Source organism: Lepidochelys kempii, chromosome 25, assembly GCF_965140285.1.
Source record: "Lepidochelys kempii isolate rLepKem1 chromosome 25, rLepKem1.hap1, whole genome shotgun sequence".
NCBI classification, from domain to species: Eukaryota; Metazoa; Chordata; order Testudines; family Cheloniidae; genus Lepidochelys; species Lepidochelys kempii.
This window is the reverse complement of record NC_136404.1, coordinates 5,747,117-5,769,873: the sequence shown is the minus strand read 5'-3', so window position 1 is coordinate 5,769,873 and position 22,757 is coordinate 5,747,117. Positions and strand designations below refer to the sequence as shown.

Genomic DNA, 22,757 nt, shown 5'->3' with positions numbered 1-22,757 from the left:
CTCCCGATTGGCAGCCACCACCCCTGTCATGTCAGGAGCGAGCGTCCCCAGCCTGGCCTGGCCCAGCCAGCTTGGCCAGGCAGTGGGAGGGCACCTGGGGGACTAAATGAGGGTGCTGCATATCACCTGCATAGCCACGGCACCAATGCTCCCCTGCAGCACCAAGGAGACATGTAGAGCCCTGGGCACACAGGTGGCATGAATTACAGTGAGCACTCTGCTGCAGTTTTCCTTTCACTGATCCACCCCATGGGAGGTGCTCCCCATTCCCAGCCTGGGGTCCCTTCCCAGCATGCCCCAGCAAGGTGCCTAGGTGAGGAGTCTTTGTCACCTGCTCTCTATATGGAGCAGGAGATGGGCATGTGCCGAGCGTGGGCCCTGGTGCAATGAGCCCTCCGGTCACTCCCAACCCAGCCTCTGTCCATGTGTCAGTGGGCTGCGCCTGTCCAAGTCAGGCTCTTTGGTGTGAGGTTATCATGCCCCACTCATGCCAGGGCACTCGCTGCAAGCATGTCTCGCTCCCCTGGCACAGGGAAGGGAAGGCATCTCTAATTGTAGTTCAAAGGTGCCAGGCGCTAAGTGAGCTCCGCTGCCCATTATTGTGCAGGAGCTGGGGGGAGGGGGCTGTTCGTCTGGGCTGAGTCACCAGGCCCCGGGTAGGACGCAGCCAGTTAAGCAGGAAGTTCCACTTGATGAGAGTCCTCGTGTTTCCATCGGGCCATCACCTAGCTCAGCCCACAGCCACGCTCCTGCTGACTTGCCCTGTTTCTCTTGAGTCTAGATCTGGATGAGTGTAACCAGTCTCCTAAGCCATGTAACTTCATCTGCAAGAACACGGAGGGCAGCCACCAGTGCTCCTGCCCCAGGGGGTACATCCTCCAGGAGGACGGAAAGACCTGCAAAGGTACTGGCCCAAGGACAGGAGGCGGCAGAGGGCTGCCTCCTGGGCTGTGCAGCCATCGCTTGGGCTGGTGGGAGCCATGTCCCTGGGATCGTGCTCTCTGCTGTCATTCAGCGGCCGGGCAGTGGAGTGTGTGTGGCTGAACTCCCAGCCCCAGTGAGGTCAATGGGACCAGGATTTCACCCTCTCTCCTGGCTCCTCAGCAATATTCTGCTGAATAAACAAACACCTGGAGCTGCCAGGGCCACTGCCCAGGCTGCCTCCCCCACAGCGGGCGAGCTCCTGAGCCAACTACTACAGCTGTGCAGCATCTGTGTTGCTCTCAGCCCTGGGGCTGACAGCTAGACCTCACCCTTCACTGTCTGCTCTCCTGGGCCCGTGCCTTACACGAAGGTGCACTTGCCTGCATCCCTGGGGCACCAGGCCACACTCAGCCAACCAAGCAGCTGGGCAGAGCTAGTGGCTGTGGCCAGCTCTCGGATCCTAGAGCCTCTTGCTGGGGGCGTGCATGCCCTGCAGGAACTCTGGGAAGTAAGACCAGGGTCATGCAGCTAGTGGGAAAGATTTGCACCAGGTAGTGAACAATTTCACTGTCTTCTACATGCCTTGACATGTGCTTCTGCAAGCGGGGCCAGGGCACAAGTACCAGGGCAGGGTCGAGCGTGAGACACAGATTGCCACAGGTGTGTTCCCTGCACAAGGGCCAGTGGTAGTCCAGTTCCTGCCTCTCTTGCCTGCCCTGGGGCAGTGTGGCTCTGCACGGTCCTGGCTGCCTGGCACAGAGCGGCTCAGAGGACCCCTCTACTGCATGTGGTTCAGTATAGTAACTGGGTTACCACACACGAGTGCGAGACAGTCACAGGGCTAACTATCGACACGTGGCCTTGTGCTTGTTGCCTTAGACTTGGATGAATGTTCCACCAAGCAGCACAACTGCCAGTTCCTGTGTGTGAATGTCATCGGCGGGTTCAACTGTAAATGCCCCCCTGGATTCACTCAGCACCACTCCTCTTGCATTGGTGAGTAACGCCCGCTCTAGCACCCTGGAGTAACAGAAATGGGATGAAATCGAATAGTGCAAAATGCAAGGTGATGCACATAGGAACAAAGGCTGAGGGGAGATATGATCACTCTCTATAACTACGTTTGAGGGATGCATGATCAGGAAGGGAGAGGAGTTATTTAAGTTAAGCGCCAATGTGGACACAAAAACAAATGGATATAAACTGGCCATCAACAAGTTTAGACTTGAAATTAGACAAAAGTTTCTAAGCATCAGAGGACCGAAGTTCTGGAAAAGCCTTCCAAGCGGAGCAGTGGGGGGCAAAAAACCTAACTGGCTTCAAGACTGAGCTTGATATGTTTATGGAGGGGATGGTATGATATGAGTGCCTACAATGGCATGTAGCCAATCTGTGACTCTTAGCAGCAAATATCTCCAATGGCCAGTGATGGGACACTAAGGGAGGGCTCTGAAAGGAAGGGAGGGCTCTGAGTTACTACAGAGAATTCTTTCCCAGCTGTCTGACTGCTGGGTCTTGCGAAAATCCTCAGGGTTGAACTGGTCGCCATATATGGGGTCAGGAAGGAATTTCCCCAGGGGTCAGATTGGCAGAGACCCTGGGGGCGTTTTGCCTTCCTCTGCAGCCAGGGGCTCAGGTCACTTGCAGATTTAAACTAGTGTAAATGGTGGATTCTCTTTAACTGGAAGTCTTTAAATCAAGATTTGAGGATGTCAGTGACTCAGCCAGAGGTTAGGGGTCTATTGCAGGAGTGGGTGGGTGAGGTTCTGTGGCCTCTGATGTGCTGGAAGTTGGACTAGATGATCATAAGGTCCCTTCTGACCTTGAAGTCTATGAGTCTATGGGTATCTCTGCCACTGTTTAGAGATTTGCTGCAAACTGTGCCCCTTTCCTGCCACTCTTTTCCTCAAGCCTGTTGTCTCTGTTCCTTGCCATGGTATTGCAGCACGTAACATGTGCTGAGACCAGCCTTGGAAAGGGTCTTCAGCTGGCAAGCTCCGGGCCAGTCTGCCATGCAAAGCAATTGGTGTTTTACAGACAATAACGAGTGTACAGCCCAGCCTACGCTGTGTGGAGCCAAAGGACAGTGTCAGAACACGCCAGGCAGCTATAACTGTGAGTGCCAGAAAGGATTCTCCCTGGACAGTTCTGGTATCAACTGTGAAGGTAGGTGTTTGTCTCCTCCGCTTTGAAACATGCATGCCCTGTATGGAAGTGTCCCGAGTCCACTTACCATTCCTGGAGCAGGTCTAAGAACAGCCACTGGTGGCTGACCTGGTTTTTCAGATACTCATCAGTGCATACAGTGTGGCACCCCCCGATCTCTGGCCTGTGACGAGAGGGTAGCAGAAAGCACTCTGCAGCCAGGAGAAAAGCTGGCTCTGGGCCTGTCATTAGCATGCAGGTGCAGGGAGTTACTGCCAGCAGCCTGTACAGCCCAGGACTCAGATGATGAAAGCTGAGGGTCAAGCCATTCCTTTCTGGCCATGAGTTCAATGAAGCATAAGAATGGCCATACAGGGTCAGACCCAGTATCCTGTCTTTCGGCAGTGGCCAATGCCAGATGCTTCAAAGGGAATGAACAGAACAGGGCAATTATCGAGTGATCCATCCCTTGTCATCCAGTCCCACCTTCTGGCAATCAGAGGCTAGGGAAAGCCAGAGCATAGGCTTGCATCGCTGACCATCTTGGCTAATAGCCTCCATGAACTTGTCTAGTTCTTTTTTGAACCCTGTTATAGTCTTGGCCTTCACAACATCCCCTGGCAACGAGTTTCACAGGTTGACTTTGTGTTGTGTGAAGTAGTATTTCTTTTTGTTTGTTTTAAACCTGCAGGCTATTAATTTCCTTGGCTGACCCCTGGTTTTTGTGTTATGTGAAGGGGTAAATAACACTTTCTTATTTACTTTCTCCACACCAATCATGATTTTATAGCTCTCTATCATATCCCCCCTTAGTCGTCTCTTTTCCAAGTCTTTTTAATCTCACCTCATACAGAAGCTGATCCATAAGCCTAATCATTTTTGTTGCCCTTCTCTGAACCTTTTCCAATTCCAGTATATCTTTTTCGAGATGGGACCATCACATCTGCACCACATTTCGAGATGTGGGCGTACCATGGAATTATATAGAGGCAATATGATATTTTCTCTCTTATTATCTATCCCTTTCTTAATGATTCCCAACGTTCTGTTAGATTTTTTGATTGTTGCTGCACATTGAGTGGATGTTTTCAGAGAACTATCCAAGATGACTTCAAGATCTTTCTTGAATGGTAACAGCTAATTTAGACCCCATCATTTTGTATGTCTAGTTGGGATGGTGTTTTCCAATATGCATTACTTTGCATTTTTGACTCTGAATTTCATCTGCCATTTTGTTGCCCAGTCCCCCAATTTTGTGAGATACCTTTATAGCTGTTCGCAGTCTGCCTGGGTCTTAACTATCTTGAGTAATTTGTACCATCTGTAAATTTTGCCCCTTCACTGTTTACACCTTTTTCCAGATCATTTATGAATATGTTGAACACCACTGGTCCCAGTACAAACCCCTGGGGGACACCACTATTTATCTCTCTCCATTCTGAAAACTGACCATTTATTTCTATCCTTTGTTTCCTATCTTTTAACCAGTTACCAATCCATAAGGGGACCTTCCCTCTTACTCCATGACAGCTTACTTTGCTTAAGAGCCTTTGATGAGGGACTTTGTCAAAAGCTTTCTGAAAGTCTAAGTGCACTATATTCACTGGATCCCCCTTGTACACATGCTTGTTGACCCCCTCAGAGAATTCTAACAGATTGGTGAGGCATGATTTCCCTTTATAAAAGCTGTGTTGATTCTTCCCCAACATATCATGCTCATCTATGTGTCTGATAATTCTGTTCTTGACTACAGTTTCAACCAGTTTGCCTAGTACTGAAGTCAGACTTACCAGTCTGTAATTGCCAGGATTGCCTCTGGAATCTGGTTTAAAAATTGGCATCACATCAGCTATCCGCCAGTCATCTGGTATAGAGGCTGATTTAACCTTACTAATTGTGCAATTTTATATTTGAATTCATTTGGAACCCTTGGGTGAACACTGTCTGGTCCCGGTGACTTATTACTGTTGAATTTATCAATTTGTTCCAAACCTTCTTCTGTTGACACCTCTGTCTGGGACAGTTCCTCAGATTTATTACCTAAAAAGAATGACTCAGGTGTGAGACTCTCCCTCACATCCTGTGCAGTGAAGACCAATGCAAAGAATTCATTTAGCTTCTCTTGAATGGCCTTGTCTTCCTTGAGTGCTCCTTTAGACCTTGATTGACAGGTTTTTGCCTCTAACTGCTTCTTTTGCTCTGTTGTTTAGCCCTGTGGCACTTCTTTGGTCCTCTTACTATGTATTTTTAATTTAGAGTGTACATTTAATTTGTGGCTCTATTATGGTACTTTTGAATAGTTTCCATGCAGCTTGCAGGTATTTCACTCTTGTGACTGTACCTTTTAATTTCTGTTTAACTAACTTCCTCTTTTTTCTGTCTCTGTACTTTCTGAAGTTAAATACTACTGTGATAGATTTCTTTGGTTTTTTGTCCCCAACAGGGATGTTAAATTTAATTACATTGTGGCTGCTAAATGGTTCAGCTATAGTCACCGCTTGGGCCAGGTCCTGTGCGTCACTTGGGCTAAATCAAGAACTGCCTCTCCCCTTGTGGGTTCCAGGACTAGCTGCTCCAAGAAGCCGTCATTTAAGGTGTCAAGAAACTTTATCGCTGCATCCCGTCCTGCGGTGACATGTGTCCAGTGTGACATGTATCCAAAGCCCCCACTATTACTGAGATTTCTGTTTTTATAGCCTCTGTCATCTCCCAGAGCATTTCACAATCACCATCACCAACCTGGTCAGGTGGCGGCAGTATATTCCTACTGTGGTACTTTTATTATTCAAGCATGGAATGTCTATCCAGGGAGATTCTGGATACAGTTTGATTCATATTAGATTTTTACTATATTTGAATCGATGCTTTCTTTCACATTGTGACCAAGGTGCCAGGGGGGCCACTTTGAGGTTACTCAATTAGGGCAAACTACAAAGAATGGGGCAGAGAATCCCCAAAGTTGGTGGATATTCCAATACTTAGATTTACCAAGACAGCGCAAAACAGCTCCTACAATACCTTACTGCTTGCACAGAAAGCAAAAACACAGTTCCCTTAAAGCAACCTAGCCTTGGGCTTCCACCCAGACACTCAAGTTTAATATGATGAGGATTACTGAAAATCTTATTCATCATCCCAAAGGAGTGGGCATTTACCTCCCAGGCTAATGAATATTCCAGATCTTACCCAAATACACAGTCAATTCTTACTAACTAAAATTTATTTTAAAATAAAAGAGAAAGAGTATTGGTTAAAAGATCAGTATACATACAGACATGAGTACAGTTCTGAGATCAGATTCATAGTGGAGATGGTGAGCTTCATAGCTGCAAAGAGTTCTTTCAGAATTAGTCCATAGGTTATAGTCCAGTGTTCATATCCAGGGTGATCCAGGTGGGACTGGAGATCTCAGTCTTATGATTCAAGCTTCCACTGCGTAAAGCATCAAGCAGATCTGAGATCAAAAGGATCAAGACCCAAGAGGTTTTTATACAGTTCCAGGCCTTCTCTTGACAGCTTGGAGTTCTTAGCTGAACAAGAGGCAATCATCTGGACTCTGAAGTAGACCTATTTCCTAAGCATCGCCGGTAATTAGCTACACGGATTAACATAAGGCAGTTCCCTGCTTTGCTCCATTTGCGGGTGATCTGCTATATCCTTCAAAGACAGACCAATACAGTGTTGTCACTATATTTACAGTTCATTTAAATGTTAAGATCTCATTTTGATCTCTGAATTAACAGAACACAGCACAGACAGGAACTGTTCGATTACATTGTCAGCCTCTAACAATATATATGTAAACACCCAAAACCAAAACCATTATCTATTAATATGTCCCTAAAGGTTGATTTGGGTCATTCATCCAGCACCCTTTCTGGACATGTGTCACACACATGTAGTGCCACTCCCGCACCAGCGTGACCTACTCTGTCATTCATATATATTCTCTACCCTGGAATTACTGTGTCCCGTTGATTTTCCTTGTTCCACCTAGTTTCTGTAGTGCCTGTAATACCGATAGCCTCATTTAATACCAGGCGCTCATATTACTATTTAGACTTCGAGCATTTGTGTACAAGCACATGTATAATCTGTCACTTTTAGTTATCTGCCTTCATGTGATGCAATTGAATGGCACTCTTCATCACATGGCACTGGAAGAGTCTGTCATGTGATGGGCTGGCATCAGAATCCTGGCAGGGATTCAAGGTCAGATGAGGCAGGGGTTGGGCAGAGATCTCCCTGCCACAGTGCAAGGGAGGGGCTAGATGGCCCGAGCGGCCCTGTCCCATCCCAGAATCTCCTGGACACTCACAACACAAGGGGTGGACACAAGGGCAACAACACTGGGAAAGCAAAGCAGAGTGTGTGTCGGGGCACGGCAATATTAGCCCATTGCAGACGCTCAGCACAGAATGGGCTGCCCAGGCTGCTGCCCAGAGCACACCGCGTGGAGCATGAGCTGTGTATGTGTATAATCAGGATGCCTGACCTTGTACCAGGCAAAACCTGCCACACAGAGCACTTCTGAGAGTGGAGAAGAGAAGCCACTATTCAACCCAGGCAACAAGAAGCAGCAATAAAGCCACTAACCCCACGCCCACTAGAGAAGCAGTCACTTCTCACTGCCACAAGAATAGGGCAGATATGCATCAGAGCCACAAACCTCTCGAGAGTGAACTAAGGCAGACCAATGGGCCCTGGAGCATGGCCAAAGGCAGCCAGCGAGGGGATGCCAGGGGCTCAGGGTCCTCAACAGAGACAGTCCATTCCTGCCCCGGCTCACTCCTCACTAACCACTGGGACCAAGCATGGGATTAAAGTCAAATCCTCACTGCCCCACCGCCCCATCATGGTGCCGGCAGGGGCCGAGTCCTCTGCTGGGCTGGGGGGATGAGCCCTCCCTCCTCCAGGACATACCCAGGCTGCCTGCAGACAGGGAGCGAGTCAGAGGGAGCCCAGCCTGCCCAGAGAGGAGCAGTGGCAGGACTTCACCAGGCAGCTCTTGTGTGATGGTCCATGTCCCTGTCTCCCAAGGAGGACGGGCCCACAGCAGGGGGGCAGGGCAATAGGGCTGGGCCTTAGGCACAGACCTGCTGGCTGTCCCTGTTGAACAGGAAGGGGTGAGCGCCAGAACTCAGGCCCTAGATCACAAAGGCCGATCACAGCTTTGCCGCAATTGCTTTAACGTCAGAGTCATTAGTGACCAGCTGGCATGGATGCAGCCAGGGAAGCTGATCCCATTGTTTGAGCCCTCCTGAGAGCCCCTTCAGGCAGGAGCTCTGTGTCCGTGCATTACTGGTCTCCGGGCTCTGCTGCTGGGCTCTGCTGCCAGGCTGTGGGAGCTGCCGGGAGGTGTCTGACGGGTGCTCTGTGCTGTTGTGCCATCAGATGTGGATGAGTGCGACGGGAACCATCGCTGCCAGCATGGCTGTCAGAACGTCCTGGGAGGCTACCGCTGTGGCTGTCCTCAGGGCTATGTGCAGCATTACCAGTGGAACCAGTGTGTGGGTGAGTGGGGGACAGGGGTGCTGGAGGGGGGCTCCCATGCGGGGCAGCATACTAGCTAGGGGAGGGAGGCTGCTCCCAGCTGAGCTGCTGACTCCTTGCTCCACCTCTGGCAGGTCAGCGCTGGACTTCCCTGTGTTTGTCATTCACCAGAGGACCTTGGGTTTGCTGCAGACCCTGTGCTGGGCGTTGGGCTGCCCTCGGGGAGAGGAGAGATAAGTGCTCTGGGTTTGGTACACAGGCCCACAGTAGGCCAGAGTCTGCCAGCCCAGCCACCTAAAGCCAGGGGCTGAACTCCATCTCTGCAGCCGCCTAGCGGAGGGGCTGAGTTCCTGCCGCTCCCACCACAGATGCCAGCAGAGGGTCTGGCTGCTCCACATTCCTGACATCAGATCAGCTCTTAGGCATCTAAGGGAGGGGCTAGGCCCCCTGTAGGAAGATGTTGTCTTTCACTTCCTCCTTTTCCTGGTGACTGAAGAGCTGGTGCAGGGAGCCCAGCTGCTGGCGTTTAGCCAAGGGGCTCAGCTGGGGGCTCGTTAATCTCACCGGCATAGGCTGGAGGCAGCGGGGAGCTGGAGCAATGACCCATTAGCAGGGTCTCCCACCCACAGCCATCCCCGTCTGCTGGGCTCCAGGAGCCTGAGCACTGTGCTTTGTCCTGGTTCCAGATGAAAACGAGTGCTCCAGCCCCTCTGCCTGCGGCTCCGCTTCCTGCTACAACACTCTGGGCAGCTTCAAGTGCCTCTGTCCGTCCGGCTTCGACTTCGACCAGGCCTTCGGCGGGTGCCAGGATGTAGACGAGTGCTCGGCCAGCGGCAGCCCCTGCAGCTACGGCTGCTCCAACACTGAGGGGGGCTACCTGTGTGGCTGCCCTGGGGGATACTTCCGAGCTGGGCAAGGGTGAGCAGATGGGGCTGCTCCGTTACCTTGGCAGGCCCTGGGCCCCAGGCTCATGCTAGCTCTGGGCTGGGGCACTCTCCCCCGCGGCAGTCTGAGCTCAGACATACCCTGGGAGTGTCTGTACAGTCCACAGACACACCCGCCCGTGCGCTCACACTCCCAGGTGCAGGCTCATGCAGGGACACGCCCATGTCATGCTCAGTCATGCACAGTTGCACACACGTGTGCACACACACACCTACCTGGACGCTTGCCTGGGTCCTTCAAGCGCTGCCCAGGGTGGCATTCTGTGTCTGTACCCTGTCTGAGTGCCCCGGTAGAGGGGAGCTTATCCCGTTAACCCTCTCCTCACTGAAACCCAGACTGCTGGTTGCAGTGTATGAATGCACTGTGCTGGGCACCGCACGCCCCACCCAGCGCCTGGCAGACCCACATGGGCCTTGGCACCGGGGAGCACCGTGTGTTCTGGTGGTTCTGGCTGAATCCTGTCCCATTGTTTTCTCCTCTGGCCCCAGGCACTGTCTTTCTGGACTTGGTTTCGGCAAAGGCTCCTACCTGCCTGCCCCCCCGGAGGAGGATGAGGAGAACCTGCTCTCCCCTGAGACCTGCTATGAGTGCAAGATCAATGGCTACCCCAAGCGGGGCCGGCTGCGCCGCAGCATCAACGGGACTGAGGGGCACCAGGTAATGCACGGCCCACCGGACAGCTCGAGGAAGCTGCGAGCCAGGCCGACTCCCTGTCTGGGAGTGAGCTGTGTCGCATCCCCAGCCAAGCAGCACTGAGTCACAGGATGGACCTCTGCCCAGAGAGACCCACCCCCACATCAGCCTTCCCTGTGTCTGGTGCCTCAGTGAATTCAGAACCCCAGGAGAGCGGAAGGGCTGTCCCCACTGGCCAGGGGGTTGCTCAGTCCCCTCAGTGTGGGGTATTATCTGGGGCCACACCATGCACCCCCTTAACATATTCACAGGGGAGACAGGGACCCGGCCACTATCACAGACCCTGTGTCCTCAGTGCTGCACAAACACTTGTGCACCCCTTCTGCCCCAGAGCCCAGAGGACTGGCTCCTCACCCAGTCAGACCAGGGCTATTGGAGTCAAACCCTGAGTGCAGGCCTTGGTGACACTCCCAGTCACTGTCAGAGACAGCCCTGAACCAGTGCACGGGCACACATCCATACACTTAATTCAGATCAAGGAGCATTTGAATTTGTAACCCTCTTCAATAATAAACAACACTAGGGCAGCCTGCCAGAGTCCAAGTGGATTCTCCGTCCCCAGGCAAGCCGTCTCTCTGAAAGCGCTGGGGGGCTGGATGCAGCAATCCCAGGGCAGGGTCTTTGTCCTGTGCGATATGCAGGGGGTAAGAGGAGATGGTCTAACGGTTCCTTCTAGCCATGAACACCTGCCTTGCCGATTGGGGTTTCAGCATGACAAGGACATTTGTTCACTTTATCACGTGGGTTGCGTGAACCCCAAGCCACAGGACAGTGCCAAGCGGCCACAGTCAGAACCTTCACTGGCCAGCAGGGCAGAGCCAGGAGTTACTGGCCTGGGTCGGCCACCTAGGGGAGTCAGGCTAAGCAGGAAGAAAAACTAAGTCTGAGGAACGTTTTGGCAAGAGAAGCAGCTGCCCTGGGAGCACGTGGGATCCCCAGCACTGGAGTAGGGTTGCCAACTTTCTACTCACACAAAACCCAACACCCTTGCCCCGCCCCTCCTCCGAGGTCCCACCCCCACCCCGCCCCTTCTCCAAGGCCCCGCCCCCACTCCTCCATCCCGCCTTCCTCTGTCACTCACTCTCCCCACCCTCACTCACTCGCTCGTTTTCCCCGGGCTGGCTCAGTGAGTTGGGGTGCGGGAGAGGGTGAGGGCTCTGGCTGGGGGTGGGGCTCTGGGGTGGGGCCAAAAATGAGGAGCTTGCAGTATGGGAGGGGGCTCTGGGCTGAGGCAGGGGGTTAGGGTGTGGGAGGGGAAGAGGGCTCCAGCTGGGTGTGCAGGCTCTGGTGTGAGGCTTGGGATGAGGGGGTTGAGGTGCAGAGGGGGCTCTGGGCTGGGGCTGAGGAGTTCAGAGTATGGGAGGGGACTCTGGGCTGAGGCAGGGGGGTGAGGGTTTTGGCTGGGGGTGCAGAGTCTGGGGTGGGGCTGGGAATGAGGGGTTTGGGGTGCAGAAGGGTGCTCTGGGCTGGGACCAAGGAGTTCAGAGGGTGAGAGGGGGATCAGGGCTGGGGATTGGGGTGCGGGAGGAGGTCAGAGGTGCTGGCTCTGGGCAGCACTTACCTCAAGCAACTCTCGGAAGTAGCGGCATGTCCCCCCTCCAGCTCCACAGTTCCCGGCCAATGGGAGCTGCAGAGCTGGTACTTGGGACGGGGGAAGAGCGCAAATCCCCCTGGTGCTCCTACGCATAGAAGCCGGAGCGGGGACATGCCATTGCTTCCAGGAGCAGCTCAGAGCCAGGGCAGGCAGGGAGCCTGCCTTAGCCCCACTGCGCCACTGACGGGACTTTTAAAGGGCGAGGGTCCCTTTTCGACTGGGCGTTCTGGTCGAATACCGGACACCTGGCAACCCTACACTGGAGCCACTTCTCCGAGCTGCTTTGGGTGGGCTGGGCAGGCTCCCTTCTCAGACCCAGGCCTTTCTGGGCCTGGCCACAAACTATCCTTTCTGCCAGTTCACTAAGATCCCCTGCCTTCTTCTCCCTAGGAGCCTGAAGTGAGTCTGGCCAGCGTGGACATCGATGCTCCCCTGTCCATGCGCCTGAACCTCTCAGCCCTGGACCACAAGGAGCACATCCTGGAGCTGCTGCCGGCTGTAGAGCCCCTGGAGAACCACGTGCGCTACGTGGTCTCTCATGGGAACGAGGACGGCTACTTCCGCATCCACCAGAAAGAAGGACTCAGCTACCTGCATCTTGGCCGCAAGAAGATCATGCCTGGCACCTACCTGCTGGAGATCGTGAGCGTGCCCCTGTACCGCAAGAAGGAACTGCAGAAACTGGAGGCCAAGAACGACCTCAACTACTTGGCAGGGGAGCTTGGCCAAGCACTCAGGATGAGGCTTCAGCTCCAGCTTTACTAGCCACCATGAGAACCAACCAGCCACCCAGCCACAGCCACAGCACAGTTCTTAGCAGCGCCACCCGCACCTGGAAACAAACCCCTTTGCTCTCGCCGCACCCCTGTGCCAGCACCTCGCCAGCCGCATTGTCCGACTGCTGGGAAATGTGCCCCTGGACTCAGCACTGGGCCCTGGGCAGCTAAGGGCCTCTCTGCTACACAGAGCACCTGTGTTATGCACCAAGCAACCCCCGAAAAGAGCTTGTGAAATATTTGTCCATGGTTCAAAACCCTGTTGTCCGGGGCTGTGTCTCCCTCTGTGCTCTCATCCCCTGAGATGGGCGGCCCTGCCCTCTTCCCTTAAACATGACACTGTTAGTCTGAGCTGACAAGGGTTTTCCCACTGAAACCGCCCTGTCTTCCCTGGCCCAGGGCCGCTCACCATCCACAAGCTAGGAGGGGGCGATGGCTGAGGGCAGGGCTCAGACGTGACCTCTAGAGAAGCTGCTGTTTTGGTGCCATTTCCCAGTGTCTCTGGTTTTTCCCTTTGCTTCTGCATTGCCGCAGTGGTGCTCTGGAAAGGCCTCCTCAGCTGACGCTGTCTGCTCCGCTCTCTTTCTACACTGTGTTCCATCGGGTCCTTCGTTTGGTCCCTTTGCACGGCCAAAAAAAGGGTTAATTTGGCCCCACTTGGAGTGAAGGGCCAGTTTGGATTATGCCATGTAACCTCACATTGCAAGCTAGCCAGTCTGAAGGACTGCAGGCTTCTGGTCCAGTTTAGGGCTTCAATACTGCGGCGCTCTGAGGATGTGCAATACTAGCGGGTACCGCTGGCCCCGTCTCCACAGCGCGGCGTTTGGAAGGGTTGTTCCCGCAGCTCCAGCCGCTGCAGAGGTTAACGCGTGTCCTTATGTCACCAGCAGGTGGTGAGTGGCTTTGGGGGGGTGCACAGTTCTTTGCTCTGATTGTGGTTGAACAAACTGAATTGCCGCAAGAGACGTAGTGAGGCTTAGCACAGCACAGCACAGCTAGTAGGTAGGAATTGGGAGTTATTTGGCCCAGCGTGGGGATCCTGGACCCATTTCTGGGAGCATTTGCAAGGTCCCTCGGAGGTCCCCCCGAGCAGGAGAAGCGTGCTGAGAAGTCACACTGCAGGCACCACAGGGGAGAGGGACATGGCTCATGGGCATTTAGGCCCATATTTTCAACAGGGTCTCTGATTTTGGGTGCCAGTTTGGAGGTGTCTGGTTTGAGTCACCTCAGGGCCTTTGGCCTGACACCCACAGTCAGAGGGCACTTGCAAATATGGGATTCCACTCTGGTCACTCCAGTGTGATGTCAGAAATACTAATCCTCTGGTCAATGCAGACAAACTAAATGCACTAAAAACAATCTGCGAAATCGGATTGCAAAGAGTCTGTCTCCTTGCCGCCGCCAATGGCCTGAGCGGACAGGCTGGTACTGACAGCTCTTGCTTCCTGCCAAGAGGGTAATTTTTCATACAGCTGTTTTCTACAAGGCCATTTTCTAGTTTTGCATGAAACTCTTTTTTCCCTTCGTTTTTTGTGTGTGTCGGGTTTGGGTTGTTGTGTTTTTTTTTTTTTGGTTCTACATCAACACTGTGCATCAGCAAAAGGAAACAAAGGTGCTAATTCACTCATGGTAACACACAAGACTACCTGATAGATCCCCAGATCAATGGTGCTTTCAGCTCGCGGAAGCTGGTGCTGGTACTGAATCGTCAGGGTTACTGCACTGCATCCACCCTTTCATATTTATGTATAACCACCAATGTTACGACTGCTCCTGGTTGTGAGGAGTGCATAGTCCTGTAGCTTTTTTGGTACCTTGGGGTGGGGGGTTGTTTCATTTCTGGGACGCTGCCACCACATGGCATGGAGGGGAAGTGTGTGTATACTGGACTTTGGCTAATATCAAACTTGAAAACTCTTTTGCATAATGCAGCTGCAAACAACACAAGCTGGATTTTGCAAGAGTACCAGACCTCATGACATGACAGGTGGCCTGTTTTTGTTTTGTTTTGTTTTGTTTTTACCAAAGGGTGCTTTTAAAAAAAAATGAATAATAATTATAAATGAGCAGAGGTGGGGTTTTGTGTGTGTGTGTTGAGCCAAATGTGTCAAATGAGACAGCAAAAGGTTTTCATTCATTCCAGTCTAGTGTGGTGAGTTTGTGTTCATTGACATTTCTCGCGAGTTGGTTTTCGGATGCGCTGGGCACACCCAGTGCAGCAGCTGCCACCTCGCCCCGCAGAACGAGCCCCTCTTTGTGGAGCCCCTTTTGTATCAGGAGCAACAGCAACAATAAAATTATTTTGGGTTAAATGGCTCCGTCTCTCATCTGTGGCTGGAGACCGTGAGCCCCACGTCAGACGGGAAATGGGCCCTGCAGCAGCTGGAGGAGAATGCTCCACGGGTGGCACAGCTTGCTCCGAAAGGGCAGCTGCCAGGGGCTTGGAATCGGGCCCCTCGTGAGGGGCCGCAGGGGGTGACATGGGTAAAGGCAAACGGTGCTGTCTCCACTCATTGTGCAACTGGGGCCAGCACCCACCTCCTGCACAGAGAAACCCTACAGGCCATGAGAGCCTTAGACAGAGCGACCCCAGTCAAGGACAAATTGTTCCCTACGCTACACATTGCAGTGCGTCCTTCAGGCCAGTCTGATCTTCCCATGAGACAGAGGACGAATCTCCACCATTGACCCACCACGAGCTGCCCCCACCCCTTGATTCGCTCGCCACAGGAGTGGGGACAGGGTAATTCTAGGGGACTCCAGGCAGCAGAGGGAGGAGGCACAATGGGGCTGTTGCAGATCAGAGGCATCCTCATAGACTCATAGACATTAAGGTCAGAAGGGACCATTATGATCATCTAGTCTGACCTCCTGCACAACAGAGGCCACAGAATCTCACCCACCCACTCCGCGATAAACCTCTCACCTATGTCTGAGCTATTGAAGTCCTCAAATCATGGTTTAAAGACTTCAAGGTGCAGAGAATCCTCCAGCAAGTGACCTGCGCCCCACACTGCAGAGGAAGGCGAAAAACCCCCAGGGCCTCTTCCAATCTGCCCTGGAGGATAATTCCTTCCTGACTGTTAGGGGGTTTATTCCTTCACCCACTTACTTCCTTGGTCCTTTTCGCATGAACAGAGAGCAACAATACCCGAAGTCCAAAGGTGCAAACAATTCGATGTGTATTGGAGTGAACTTCCAGCAAGCATGATTCCAGTTTCCTTCCTTAGTGTCCCCCTTCCCAGCTCTGATACTACAGAGGCTTACCTGTGTCCCATTTCCCCCTTTAGCTAAACATGATTCAAATTCCCACCCCCATTCCCTGTTCCCATTCCCCCCCACACACACACACACACCACTTCCTGATTGACTGCGGACTATAAAGTAAAACTTGAGTTCTGCTTAGCTATACCACCATTATATATACCATATACCAAAACTTGAGTTCTGCTTAGATATACCTTAACCAATCATTTTCCTGAAATTTAACTAACCAATCCTAACATATTGTAACATGATTATGTAACCAATTATATCCCACCACCTTCATTAGTTTACACCCAGCAAAATTAATTATACAGCAGACAGGAACAATCACAGAACCAGACAGAGATTATACAGATAAACCATAGCAAAGTGGGAACTATAATGACAAAACAATACAGAAGTGAGGATTTCACATCCCAGCTATTGATAAGTGAGTTCTTGCCAGACAGGATGCTGTCAAACTAAGTTTCCTTTTACATTTTCTAGGCACTTCCCTTTCTCTGGAGGCCATAGGCATTATCAGGACAGGATTGTACCCTAACAGCCCAGTAGCACCTTATTTCAATGTGACTAGTTTGGAATGTGAGGATGTGACCGGTCGCTTCCCAGCTTATGGCTGCCCCTGCTGCTTAGCCAAAGGCCTTAGCCTAAGAACAGGGCCTCAGACTGTCACAGTAAGAGAAGGACCTTACACCAGCAGACAGTGATTTTGATTCTTTCTTTTATACCTCTAGAACTTGCCAAATGATAAGAATACACCTAAATTCTTAGAGTATAGGCCTTTATAGACAGGCCTGAATATCTATATCCTAACACCGACCCCAAATATGGTGATCAGCTGAACCCTGAGCATGTGGGCAAGAGTCACCAGCCAGATACCCAGGAAAGAATTCCCTGTAGTAACTCAGATCCCACCCCATCTTCCGGGGAGATGCCAGAGCAGGGACACATGAGGGAGGCATAGCAGGCAGCGGGGGCTGGGCCTGGAGATAGGATTGCTGAGCAGGGAATGCAATGTATAAAAATATTGCTCGGGCATGCAGGAGTGAAATCAGGAAGGCCAAATCACACCTGGAGTTGCAGCTAGCAAGAGATGTTAAGAGTAACAAGAAGGGTTTCTACAGGTATGTTAGCAACAAGAAGAAGGTCAGGGAAAGTGTGGGACCCTTACTGGATGGGGGAGGCAACCTAGTGACAGAGGATGTGGAAAAGCTAATGTACTCAATGCTTTTTTTGCATCTGTCTTCACGAACAAGGTCAGCTCCCAGACTGCTGCACTGGGCAGCACAGCATGGGGAGGAGGTGACCAGCCCTCTGTGGAGAAAGAAGTGGTTCGGGACTATTTAGAAAAGCTGGACGGGCACAAGTCCATGGGGCTGGATGCGCTGCATCCGAGAGTGCTAAAGGAGTTGGTGGATGTGATTGCAGAGCCACTGGCCATTATCTTTGAAAACTCATGGTGATCAGGGGGAGGTCCCGGATGACTGGAAAAAGGCTAATGTAGTGCCCATCTTTAAAAAAGGGAAGAAGGAGGATCCTGGGAACTACAGGCCAGTCAGCCTCACCTCAGTCCCTGGAAAAATCATGGAGCAGGTCCTCAAGGAATCAATTGTGAAGCACTTAGAGGAGAGGAAAGTGATCAGGAACAGTCAGCATGGATTCACCAAGGGCAAGTCACGCCTGACTAATCTAATTGCCTTCTATGACGAGATAACCGGCTCTGTGGATGAGGGGAAAGCAGTGGATGTGTTGTTCCTTGACTTTAGCAAAGCTTTTGACACCGTCTCCCACAGTATTCTTGCCAGTAAGTTAAGGAAGTATGGGCTGGATGAATGGACGATAAGGTGGATAGAAAGTTGGCTAGATTGTTGGGCTCAACGGGTAGTGATCAATGGCTCCATGTCTAGTTGGCAGCTGGTATCAAGCGGAGTGCCGCAAGGGCTGGTCCTCGGGCCGGTTTTGTTCAATATCTTCATTAATGATGTGGAGGATGGTGTGGATTGTACCCTCAGCAAGTTTGCAGATGACACTAAACTGGGAGGAGAGGTAGATATGCTGGAGGGTAGGGATAGGATACAGAGGGACCTAGACAAATGAGAGGATTGGGCCAAAAGAAATCTGATCAACAAGGACAAATGCAGAATCCTGCACTGAGGACGGAAGAATCCCATGCACCGCTACAGACTAGGGACCGAATGGCTCGCCAGCAGTTCTGCAGAAAAGGACTTAGGGGTGACAGTGGACAAGAAGCTGGATATGAGTCAACAGTGTGCCCTTGTTGCCAAGAAGGCCAGTGGCATTTTGGGCTGAATAAGTAGGGGCATTGCCAGCAGATCGAGGGACGTGATCATTCCCCTCTATTCGACATTGGTGATGCCTCATCTGGAGTACTGTGTCCAGTTTTGGACCCCACACTACAAGAAGGATGTAAAAAAATTGGAAAGAGTCCAGCGGAGGGCAACAAAAATGATTAGGGGACTGGAACACATGACTTATGAGGGGAGGCTGAGGGAACTGGGATTGTTTAGTCTGCGGAAGAGAAGAATGAGGGGGGATTTGATAGCTGCTTTCAACTACCTGAAAGGGGTTTCCAAAGAGGGTGGATCTAGACTGTTCTCAGTGGTAGCTGATGACAGAACGAGGAGTAATGGTCTCTAAGGAAGGAGATTCCACCACCTACCTAGGTAACCCATTCCAGTGCTTCACCACCCTACTTGAAATTTAGGATTTGAATGGACATGGGCTGCAGAAGTTATCATATTACAGACACACAGACAGAGAAATGCAGCTGAGTTGAGTGCTAGGCCTCGCTTCACTCCAAAAGCCTCTTTACAGTATGGTGTTCAATTCTCCTTGCTTAGCTTGCAAGCTTGTATGGGCAGTGATTTCGCTTGCCACAGATTGTCTATTACACACGTACTGTCCTGTGTGAATTATAATATGAATTGTGTGGTTTTGTTGTGGGGGACTCATTTCACTCACCTGGTTGTAGTGATTTCTTTGATGGCAGCTTCTTTCCTCTTTAGGCGAGACACAGCCTACGATGGGCTTGTTTTGTGGAGGTGGCTGATCCCTCAGAGATTCATATGTTATTGTAAGGCCAGAAGGGATCACTGTGAACATTTAGTCTGACCTTCTGCACATTTGTAATGGTGAGAGAAATTAACCATTTGAACCATTTCCAAGGGTCGTGTGAGCTCTCCATCACTGGCCATTTTTAAATCAAGATTGGCTGTTTCTCTAACAGCTCTGCTCTAGGAAATCTCTGGCCTGTGCAGGAGGTCAGATTAGATGGTCACCATAGGCCCTTCTGCCTTGTAATCTATAAATCAAAGTAGAGTTGCTAAACTTCTATGTGTTGTAGCCAATACGGAAATGGAATTTAATTAGGATAAACCCTTTTTATTAATTCCAAGGAACATTATCTTACTAATTTAAATGCAAGGTTCTTTTCAGGTCAACTTACACCTAGGACAGTATTTCTTAAATCAGGGTGACAAAAGATCACTTGATGTTCTTAACCAATCAACAGTTTATTTAATTCATCCAGAAACACAAAAGTATACAATCAACAGTTCGTCAACCAAGTATAGACACAACCAATGTTCTTAGGCATTTACTGAACACATAAATACAATCTTGCAAGCAATTGTCATAGACTAGGGTTGAGGCTCCGCAGTTATACCAAGGAACAATGCAAATCACCAAGATTTCTTATTCCATTCTTAAGATCATTAACCATCAATTCTTTAGTACTTCTAATATGTTTAATACACTACTAGTACCTCTCCAAGGAGTAAGGATGCACTTGTTTTAAAGGCACCTTGAAGAATGTGGTCCCTGCTATTTGAATGGTTTGGTATGAAAGGGGCAAGTTTAAAATATCAAAAGCAATTGCTTAAAGTTACAGTTTAAATCACTCTTATTCCAGTCTGCTTGGACTTATAAGGAGAGTATACATATGGTGTTAGTTAGTTAAAAACCAAAGTTTGGTGACTTGAAGTCTCACTAAAGGGTGTAGACTCTGTGAGCTAACGCAAACCTTCAGTTAAAGAACAGAGAGGGAAATATAATCTTTGAAACGGACGCTCATCACTTCTTCTTATCTTGTTAACCCTGGGATGGGGGATCCTTGACATACAGCTGGTTCACATGTCAGTTACACTCCTGGGTTCTGTACCTTATTTGTGGGTTCAGTCACTCCCACTTAGGCCTGTGACCCTGAATGAGGAGAATCATCCACACATGGAGGTTCAGCAAACACTGCGAATTCTTCTTGGTCCCATGAGCCTGGATAAGGGGAGAGGCTGGTTACTGGGTTCAGCAAGCTCTGAGGTCCCAAATGACTTCAGGTTTATGTACCCTGATTTCAGGGCTAGCTGGAAGGTGTCTGCCCTCTTGTTTCTATTGGATGCTTTCTAAATGACTCTCAACTTCCAATGCTCTTTCTTTGTTACTTCCATCAGTGTCCACTAGATGGTGATGGCATATAACAAATTTCTTCAATGCCCCTTTTAGTCATGGGCTTTTTTTTAGGTTTGATTAATTTCATGGATTATATTTCAGTATTAACCCTGACTTGAATTGGGATCCCTCCTTTAAGCAATTTCTCTTAATATTCCAAAGTTATACCTTGGTTCAGTGCCTGTACCATGCAATACTCGATGATCCAAATGGCCCCATCTAGTCCTATGTAGTATTGTTATCTCTTCTCATGCCATACAATGCATTTAGTTCTCTAGTGCAACAATCATTAACAAAGAAAACAAACAAAATCCCTTCTAGTTTTCTAAATCTAGAGGACACAGTCCATATATTCTTGGATTATATCAACACTCTGCACATCTTTCAGGGCTTATCATAGGACACGAGACATTACATTGGAGGAACAAGACAGATTATTCACATAGAAAGATGAAGATCTGATTAATAAGGCAAACAACTGTCAAGTTTGGGGAGGGGGTAAGCAGTTTGGATTTCTTGGGGGAACGAGAAGTGTGCCCCATTTGATCGTCAGGTTTCACAAGTTATTTCTCGTCGGTTTAACTCCTTCCATACTCACTCCCGGTCCTTGGTTCATACCAAAGAAATGTCACAGGCTGACACTAGCTTCTCAAGAGGGCGCAGAGCCAGTGCACCTGTGATTCATCAGCTCACTCCAGTTGGGATTACAAGAAGGCACCTGAAGCCTCAAGGGAAGAGCAACTTGGTGAGTCAGGAAAGGGGAGGTGAGAGCTGCCTGGGAGTGAGAGTCCAGAGAGCTGCAGGGAAGAGCTGCCAGAGGCCAGAGGACTGGAGGAGGTGCCTGGGGGAAGGCTAATGCCAAGAGAGCAGCAAGAGGGGTTTGCTGGCTGACATCCCCAAGCCAGAGGTCCAGGGCCAGAGAATAGCAGAGAGAGGTACCTGCTGGCTCTAAGCCAGAGTGCTGGAGCCAAGGGCTGGAGGCCGGAGGGCAGCAGAGGGGTTAACCTACTGCCATCTCCATGCCAGAGAGCTGGAGCCCAGGGAACAGTGACAGGGCCAGGGGAATGAGGGATGCAGAGAGGCTGTGGGGGTCCTGCTGGGAACAGGAGTGTTGAACTCCAGCTGGTAGGGCATGGCAGAAGGCACCAGAGTGCAGGATGTATTGTGCCGTGGATGAAGTTTGGATTTTAAGGACTACCTGCACTGGGGTGATAAATGGACTATGTGTTCCGCTTGCCTTTTGGACTGTTGGCACAGTAATTTTGTAATAACCAGTCCAAGAAGGGGTCTGACTGCGGCAAGAGCTTCTAGAGGAATTCCTGAGCACTCTGAAAGGGGAAACAGAGGCAGGCGCACCTGGGTGTTCCCGGGTGGGAGGGCAGCCCAAAGACATGAGACAATAGGGCACAGGACAGGGGGCAATTATTCTTGTCTGTTGCCCGGTACGGGGTCTCTTTAGCTAGATGAAGAGAGTTGGAAGTCTTAACCACTAGTGAATAAGGGACTCTTTGGTGTGAATAACTAGCAACAGCTGGGAGGACCCTTATCAAGCATCAGAGTTTTCCTTTCCTGGGAATTGTATAGTTTAATTTTAGCTTAATTTGTGCTCCCCAGACAAGATGCCCCACCTACTGGGACAGGCCCTATTGACCCTCATTGCCTTTAGCTCAAAGAGGAAGCTACGGGTTTGGAAGATACACCAGGATGATTGGCTGCCGTTACTTAGAAGGGCAGGGCGAGGACAAGAGCTGTGAACAATGTATTTTCAAGGCATATGACACCTACACTTCTTACATCAGCTTACCAAGAGAGCCAAATCGCGCCCTACCAGTGGCCTGTCCTAATCACCACTCCTCCAACGACTGTGTCATCTGCAAACTTTACCAGGGATGGTTTTATGTTTTCTTACAGGTCATTGATAAAAATGTTAAATAGTGGAGGGCCAACAGCCGATCCCTGCGGGACCCCACTGGGCTCACACAGGGACCGTGGCAGTTATGGGGCTGGCTCTGGCTCATGGGGGATGTGGTGGGGCCTATGGCCAGCTTTGGCTCACGTGGGGGGACGTGGCAGCACATGGGGCCAGATGTTCTAGTTCTAGGGAGATGGTGTATCCATGACAAGCAGCCGAGAGAGGAGGCTGAGCTGGGCAGGGTTAGCAGAAGTGCAGCTTTAGTTCTGTGGAAGAGGAGGGTCTGCTCTCCCCTGGGTGCACCCCTCAGCTGTACACCCTCACCCCAAACCCTCCTGCTATAGCCCGACGGGGAGCCTGGCTAGTCTTTCTCGCCCTGGAAGGCTAGCATGGCCCTGGGCAGGAGACAGGAAGTGAGGCCTTGTCCCAGACAAAGCTCCAGCACGTCAGCTCTGCTCCCTGGGCAGCTGGGAGGTGTCAGCCGCGCCTGATCGAGCGCTTGGGCGGGGAGAGCGTCCTCCATCCCACCGGAGCCAGCACCTCT

General features: G+C 51.0%; 1 protein-coding gene across 7 annotated transcripts in view; it reads left to right on the top strand.

Annotated features, from left to right (window-relative positions):
- The window catches only part of FBN3 (fibrillin 3), a 312,181-nt gene extending 297,299 nt beyond the window's left edge, over window positions 1-14,882 (top strand). For all 7 annotated transcript variants that reach the window (XM_073323920.2, XM_073323921.2, XM_073323919.2 and 4 more), the window contains 7 exons: window positions 782-904; window positions 1,804-1,920; window positions 2,962-3,090; window positions 8,464-8,583; window positions 9,249-9,480; window positions 9,996-10,164; window positions 12,185-14,882. In XM_073323920.2, coding sequence (XP_073180021.2) covers window positions 782-904; window positions 1,804-1,920; window positions 2,962-3,090; window positions 8,464-8,583; window positions 9,249-9,480; window positions 9,996-10,164; window positions 12,185-12,559 — 1,265 coding nt within the window. In that variant the 3' untranslated portion in view covers window positions 12,560-14,882. The remainder of the gene's footprint in view (window positions 1-781; window positions 905-1,803; window positions 1,921-2,961; window positions 3,091-8,463; window positions 8,584-9,248; window positions 9,481-9,995; window positions 10,165-12,184) is intronic.
- The last annotated feature ends 7,875 nt before the right edge of the window (window positions 14,883-22,757 follow it).